This window comes from Channa argus, chromosome 2, assembly GCF_033026475.1.
Source record: "Channa argus isolate prfri chromosome 2, Channa argus male v1.0, whole genome shotgun sequence".
Classification (NCBI taxonomy): Eukaryota; Metazoa; Chordata; class Actinopteri; order Anabantiformes; family Channidae; genus Channa; species Channa argus.
In genome coordinates, this window is record NC_090198.1 from 31,282,170 (window position 1) to 31,289,870 (window position 7,701).

Consider the following 7,701-nt stretch of genomic DNA (forward strand, 5'->3'; position numbering starts at 1 on the left):
GCAGATCTATAATTTCTTCTAGTGGGTTTTTCAGAGTGTGTTCACAATCAAAAATGTCGATTACATAATTTACAGGTTTTTTTCAACCAAATAGTCATAAACAAATTTTAATAAATACATCTAGAAATTTAAAAATCCATTGTTTGAGGGGTTAATCTGCTTGGTTGAAACTGCCAGAAAAATTATTCTATAATTCATGAAGTATATGAAACCACCTTAAATGTACATAATAATTAAATTTAATCTATTTATAATTTATTTTAGCTTCAGATTTAGTTAGCTCTCCTTAAGTTCTAAATCAGGTACCTATCACCATGTTAGCTGGGGTGGCCTATCAGACTTTGGGGGTGGCAAGTGGTAGCCCAGGCCACGCCTCTGGCACTGCTCCTGGGCCTAGTGTGTCTGGAGCCAAACCAAGTAGTGAAAAACGTCCCTCATCAGAGCAGAGCAGCACTGTGAGCAGCTATGAAACCCAACAGGTTCATTTGCATCATGTGTTTCACTGAATTGGCAGAAAGGGCCTGAAATGAAGAAGTCTGAGATTCTGATTCTGGACCCAAAGAGGAGTAACGCCATTAACATTGGTATGACCGTACTGCCAGCTGTCCATGTCATCAAGAGTGCCATCCTCAACTTTGACGAGTTTGCCATCAGCAAAGAAGGAATTGAGGTAAAAACTATTTCCTGTTGGTTTCACAGGTTAGAATGTGGTTTTAATGAAACATGATCAGTTGGTATTTTCTTTAGCTACTGTTAAACCAGTGAACTTAAGAAGATTTAAGTGAGCTGTAGATCAAGTGAGACAAAGCTCTGATTGAATGAATCAGACTCAACCAAGCTGACCTCCCTTTCTCTTCTGAGCAGAAGATCCTGACCATGACCCCCACAGATGAAGAGAAGCAGAAGATCCAGGATGCTCAGCTGGCCAATCCTGATGTCCCTCTGGGCACAGCAGAGCAGTTCCTCTTCACCCTGGCCTCCATCAGTGCCCTGATCCCCCGCCTGCAGCTCTGGGCCTTCAAACTCAACTATGAGGCTCTGGAGAAGGTAACGCACCCCCAGGTACTCTGCAGGTTTAAGACACTCACTACAGACTCTTCCTGGATGTGACCCCCAGTAATGGTTAACATGGATAATGCCTTTGTGCTGTACCACAAGGATTTATGTTGGGTATTGGGTGTGTATTCTTGTCATCATATGCACGCCATGTTACTACTGGGTTTATAGAAACCCTAGCAGACGGCAGGTTTAGTGTGTCCTGGCCAAGACTGGCCTTTATGCCTCATAATTGTTAAATATAAATGTTTACTCTGCCTGATGGAAACTCATTCTAGTTTTTATTTTTGATGTGAGGTGGATTTTATTTTCTCTGTGAAGCAACATTGCTGGTTGTAAAAATGTTTGACCCTAATTTCTCTTTTTGCCTGTGCTCCTGTCAAAGTTTGAACAGGTCAGTAACATAGTGTCTACCTAGGATGTTGACTGACTGTGTTGTCCTCTGCAGGAGATTGCAGAGCCACTGTTTGACCTGAAGCTGGGCATGGAGCAGGTTGCCTCCAATCAGACTTTCAAGAGGATCCTTGCTACGCTGCTCGCCATTGGAAACTTCCTTAATGGATCCAATGTGAGAGTGCAAACATGACTGCTGGGGTTTGGAAACGTTATTGATTTAACAACTGGAGTTTTTTGCAGTTTTTGGAACACAGATAATTTATTATTAATGAATTTAAGCTTGCTCCACCTATTGTTCCCCAGAACCCACTTCTTTGTTCCTGCTTCATCTGCACCTTATTAGACACAGAACACTGTGTTTATCCAGGTTCTGACAGGATGCTAACAGCCAGCTGATGCCTTACATTGGCAGTTTGAGCTTTGGAGAACTAAATACGCTCACAAAAATATATATGAAATATATGAATGAATATATGAAAATAAGATGAACAGGAAAAGTTACAATGACAAAGACTGACTGGAAAAATCCAGAATTGGTCTTTTAAACCAGACACATCATAAAAAAGTTTCTATGTAATTGGATAAATTATGTTAATACCAAGGTTGCCACCTGGGTTTATCTTTGTGCGGTTTTTAAATGTGAGGAGGAAAAGAGTTCTTCACTTTTAGTTATGTTGCCCTCAGCCTGAAGCTGAACAAAAGACTAATTCACTGTTACTTGAATATTTTAAAGTAACAGTGGCTTTTGGAATAAAGACACGTGCATAGACCAATTCTTTCTCACGATCCCAGATTAAATCTTTTGGACAGGCTGAACTCTGGGTAAACAGAAGAAACAGCTCACTCTCTGTCGCTAATCTGTGTGTGAACAGACAACACTGGTTATCTGCAGCTTTAATCTTTGTGTGTGTGTGTGTGTGTGTGTGTGTGTATGTGTGTGTGTGTGTGCAGGCTAAAGGATTTGAGCTGAGTTACCTGGAGAAGGTGGTGGAGGTGAAGGACACTGTTCACCGTCAGTCTCTGCTGTATCACACCTGCACCCAGGTGGTGGAAAACTACCCAGAATCCTCTGATGTCTACTCCGAGATCCCTGCCATCACCCGCTCTGCCAAAGTACAAATTACTTTCTCCTTCTGTAAGTTTGTTCAGGTAGAAGCAGGTGGTGACCAGGTAAATTTCTTTTTTCCTCCAGGTGGACTTTGAGCAGCTCTCTGAGAACCTGGTCCAGCTGGAGAAACGCTGCAAAGCATCATGGGACAACCTGAAGGTGGTGGCCAAACATGAAACCAAGGCGGTGATGAAAAACAAGATGACAGAGTTTCTGAAGGACTGCACACAGAGGATTATCATCCTGAAGGTCGTCCACAGGAGGGTCATCAACAGGTCTGTCGCCCTCTCTCTCTCTCACACACACACACACACACACACACACACACACACACAAACACACACACACACACACACACACAAGGTCAGCGGTTTAACAACAGCTGACGTGTGTCTAAAATAGAGATGTTCCCAGAGGTGGGCGTGTAGCAGTTCTCAGGAGGCTGTAAAGATGAACTAATCAGGGATGTTATGCTAAATCTATCATATAACCAGCAATCTGATGCAAAATGTAAACATCTGTGTTTTAAGTTTTACATCTGTGCACATTTGTGGAAGTGCATGTTTTCTTGAAATTCAGTAATGCAGTAGCAAAGCAGTCATTACATTACAGATACTGACCAATGGATGCGACTGTGAAAAAGCATTTAGGGCGCAGAAGTGGAGGTGCGGGTTTTCAAACAGGTGCATTTCTATTGTCACTTGAAGCGGAGCACTGACTGAGGTTAGAGGGCGGGACTCAGCTCCTCCACACAGAGCCAACATAAACTTGGAATCAAAGTACATGTATCTCCCATCCACCATGCTGATGACCACAGTTATTTTTACATATGGGGCAAATCAGGTTGGACTGAAGTATTAGCTCACTAAGAGCCCTGTAAACACATCCTTTCTCACAAGTCAAAGTGCAGTGTTGAAGTGAAAACTCATCATGTTGAACAGAGGAGCTCACTGGATAACCTAAATATACTTAGGTTGCTTTGGGATAATTTTGTGAAATTGTGGTCATAGGTCACTAAAACTCACAGTGGCAAAAAATGTTGATTGGGTATTGTATTTTGACAAAACTGATATCACCCGAGACCCTGATCTTCATGGGGACACACAGTGTCTCTACTTTTGTTGTCTCACAACTATTAAACACATCAGCCGGACAGGCTGCTGCACTGGGGGCATGTTTCTTCATTATAAAACCCTTTTTAGAGAAATCACCATATATCTGTTCAATCGTTGGAAGAAAACAAAGTTCAGCTGATCATGTGTCCAATCTCTTATTCTGGGGACATTCTATAAATAATAATTTTTCTACAAGTAACATTTTCAAACCTCCGTTTGTGACCTCGGTAGTGAAACAGATGTGATGCTCCTGCAGGTTCCACTCCTTCCTGCTGTTCCTGGGTCAGCCATCCTCCTCTGTCAGAGACATTAAGGTCACAACGTTCTGTCGCATCATCAGCGAGTTCTGTCTGGAGTATCGCACCACCAGAGAGCGAGTCCTCACCCTCAAGCGGAAACGGGCCGTTCACCGAGAACGAACCAAGACCAGGGGCAAAATGATCACAGAGGTAGGCCCCTCCCTCATTGACCAAAAACACTAAAGTTACATTCTTCCTTTTTGGATTTAACAGATGCTTTTTTATTATAGATAGAAGGATTTACATTAAACATGCCTTTCATTTTAATGTTGACTTGTGGTGGCCTAAAGATGTCAGCGAACAGACAGTCAATCTGTACATATGTTTGATATGTATGAAAAATGAATTTAGAGTTATTACATATATTCAATTTGGAATTTTACAGCTTTGGCTGTGGCTTTAACCCATTACACTAGATGGGTAGAACAGGTTAGATCAGCACTTTTCTTTTTTTCTTTCGCTTTATCCTGTAAGTTCAGGGTTGCCGCATGTTGATTTGACACATTTCTGGGTTGATTCCCAATTTCAACCGGGCTTGGTACCAGCACTGCACGGCTGGAGATGGGGATGGCAGGTTGGGGGCTCAGTGTCTTGCCTGGGGTCAGGGAGAGTCGGGCTGAGGGACTGAGCCACTGCTGCCACATAGAAGAAGGGGGAAAAACCGCACGGATCTACGATTAAAAAATAAAAGTGATAAATTTTTATCTGTGGAGAAAATGGAAGGAAAGGAGGACACTCGTCTCTTCATGGTGGTTAAGACACTACGAAGCATGAAATCCAATATATTGTAGAAACCTCACTAAGCCCAGTTTACTCCACTTCATCCTCCTCTTACTCTTTTTCCTCCTGTCAGACAGAAAAGTTTTCAGCGGCCGTGCCTCCCCAGGACAGTCCCTCGCCGGTCTCCACCATGTCGGAGGTGGACACAGGTCAGGAGGAGGAGCACGAGAACATGAAGAACCTGCTGATCAGCAGCACTCTGACTGTGGACCAAAGAGGCCTGAGACGCTCCAGAGGCATCCGCAGTAAGAACCCGTCTTCTTAGTTCAACTTGGACCCTGAATCTAATCCTAAAACCAGATTCTTCAGTGTTTGAGCTCAAATTGGCTGCTGGAAATCAGAGCACAGTAGTTTTGGAGGAAATTCAGGCTAATTTCGCACAATAAACACCACGTTACAAATAATTGATCCACTTTAATTACATTAATCCTTAGGGTTCAAGAACAAAGTTATATTTTGGGTATGTGGCCTAAAGAGGCAAAGTTCTGATCCAGCCACGCAACAGGGGAACCTCCTCCTGTAAATTTTAAGTATCAGATTTAAGTTATGTGAAGTTGGTCGACGCTTAGCTGTTCTATGTCAAACCATCTGACGTGTCAAACCCCCAATTATCGGTCTAGTTCTGGTCCACAATCATATTCTGGTTCTGGTCCTCAGGTCTGGGCAGAGTGAGCCCATCCCCCATGTCTGTAGCCAAAGACGATGGCAGCAGCTCCCAGCAGGATGCCACAGATGAGATCATGGACCGGCTTGTGAAATCTGTTACTCAGAATCCTTCAGATCGACCGTCCAGTCCCAAGAACCGGAAACGTTCCAGACTCAACAGGAAGTCCAGTGAGTACATAACGTAATCTTTACTGAGCTTTTCTTTTTCTTCACGTATAAGAACCAGAGTGAACCGAATAAATTTGTTACATTTAGTTTTTATTGACCCAGTAATGGACCCATTTCAACCTGTTGAGGTGTTTGGATGTTTGTTGGTTTCTCCTTCAGAAGGTCGAGGCTTTGGAGCCTCAGCTGGTTCAGACTATGTGTCTCCAACAACAGCAGCTCTGTGTCCAAAACAGCTGCTATCGCTGCAGCTCGCTATCACTGTTTCCCCCTCCTCAGTAAATCCCTCACAGCAGATAATCCTCACATCCGGCCTGTTGCACCTTAGACACAGTGAAACACAAAGTAGGAAGATTCTCTGTATTTGTTGTCGAATTCTCAGCACGTCTACACCTGAATTTATTTATTCCCTTTATAAGAACAACACACAGGAAGTGCCGTAAATTAGGGGGGAGGGTTGAGGTTTTTCTATCAAAAGGAATCTCACAGTGTTTGAGGAGGAGGTGGACAGGAAACAAGGAAAAAGGAAGTTTGACATGAGTTAAACACAGAAACCTGGGGCTACATGACCAGAGTCACAATTTGTCTTTTTCTCATTTTATTTGTTTTAACTTTAGAACGCACACACACACCTCTGTACCTGACTTGTCTGTGTCTGTGTGTGTTTCAGTGCGGAGGACACTGAAGAGCGGCCTCTCCCTGGATGTGGTTCAGGCTCTAGGACTCAACAACATGACCGGAGACAAAGTCTGAGACTGAACCCAGGGAACCTCTAACTGAAGCTGTGTATTTATTATTGATTTGCAGAGCAACAGCCGATGTCTAAGCTCAGCAAAGTGTAGAGAAGCGACTTTCAGACTCTGCACCTGCACAAAACCTGATCAATAGGTCAAAGTTCTCCATCACTTCATCACACATTTCAGCACACGATAATTCTGAAACACATTTGGTGACTGGACACGTTGGTGAAAAAACAAATGCAGAAAACACACAGGTTACACCTCATAGAAATATTAACCATGTTACACGGACTGTTAATGTCCACATACTCTCATTTTATCTGAGCATCAAACACTTCCGGTGCTGGAAGCCTTGAGGGTCTGAGATGATTCCTTCTGAACAATCACTCCTCTAAACGGGTCAAAGTGACTTTCCGGTACAGTCTTCAGATGATGCATCAAGTCAAAGCTTTTCACACTTTGTTCATTGGTTTTGACAAAATGCACAGGAATTCAGAAAGTCTGTTTTAAAACTGAAACAGTTTTATTACAAACTATAAGTTTCTGTTGGAGGAATAAATCAAACAAAAGTAAAACTTTGGGCTTAATGGAAAAGCCTGTGAAAGTTTCTGTCAGTGGCAAAAAGTAAAAATGACCCAGAAGTTACTGAAAAAGGTACAAAGTGAGGAACTCGTTACAGTCTCTGCTTCTGCTCAGTGTGTCCACGTTTTTATTCTCTCTGATGAAATTTTTTGCACTTTTGAGGTATTTCAGGTTATTTTCTCTCAGCAGCTGACTCCAGGTCAGTTTGTGCAAAACTCTTCATTACGTGTTTTAACTTAAGAGCAACACCAGCATTTTGTAGAAATATGACACTTTAGGATTTTAATAAAGGATGTAGTGTTTTAATTTATTAAACGTTTTTGAGTTTTTTTTCATGCTTTCATCAAAAAACGACTGTGCATCTGTTACTAGCCACTGGTCCAGAGTGGGGGTCACAGTGGCAGTTTAACTGACGTCCCTCTCCCCCAGTAACATGTTACAGTTCCTCTTCACATGACATGTCACAGGGTCTTGTAGCAGCTGGAGAGGGAACATCTCCAATGGAAGTCGTTCAGGAGGATCCTGATCTTGATAAGATGCCTGAAGCAGCAGCTCTTCTGAACCCAGAGGAACCACTGCAGCTGCTTCTGTTCACGACCTTATTCTGTCAGTCAGTTTCAGTCAGTGCTGCTCAGCTGCTTCACTCAGGTCACGATATGCTGAGCCAGCAGAACCACATTACCTGCAAAAAGCTGAGAGGTGATTGTACAGCAGAACTGGTTCAGAAACCGGTGAAGCCAAAGTTATCTTTGTTCTGCTTTGTTCCGAGTTTAGGGTTAGGTTTCCTCTGACCC

General features: G+C 42.9%; 1 protein-coding gene across 9 annotated transcripts in view; it reads left to right on the forward strand.

The window, feature by feature from the left end:
• fhod1 (formin homology 2 domain containing 1) overlaps positions 1–7,222 on the forward strand; it is a 44,134-nt gene extending 36,912 nt beyond the window's left edge. For 8 of the 9 annotated variants that reach the window (XM_067492158.1, XM_067492165.1, XM_067492174.1 and 5 more), the window contains 9 exons: positions 515–670; positions 865–1,047; positions 1,505–1,624; positions 2,404–2,565; positions 2,645–2,835; positions 3,932–4,124; positions 4,828–4,999; positions 5,412–5,588; positions 6,256–7,222. In XM_067492158.1, coding sequence (XP_067348259.1) covers positions 515–670; positions 865–1,047; positions 1,505–1,624; positions 2,404–2,565; positions 2,645–2,835; positions 3,932–4,124; positions 4,828–4,999; positions 5,412–5,588; positions 6,256–6,338 — 1,437 coding nt within the window. In that variant the 3' untranslated portion in view covers positions 6,339–7,222. Of the gene's footprint in view, positions 1–514; positions 671–864; positions 1,048–1,504; positions 1,625–2,403; positions 2,566–2,644; positions 2,836–3,906; positions 4,125–4,827; positions 5,000–5,411; positions 5,589–6,255 lie in introns of those variants that run through there. The other variant, XM_067492213.1, reaches the window with a different exon arrangement.
• Positions 7,223–7,701: the final 479 nt, after the last annotated feature.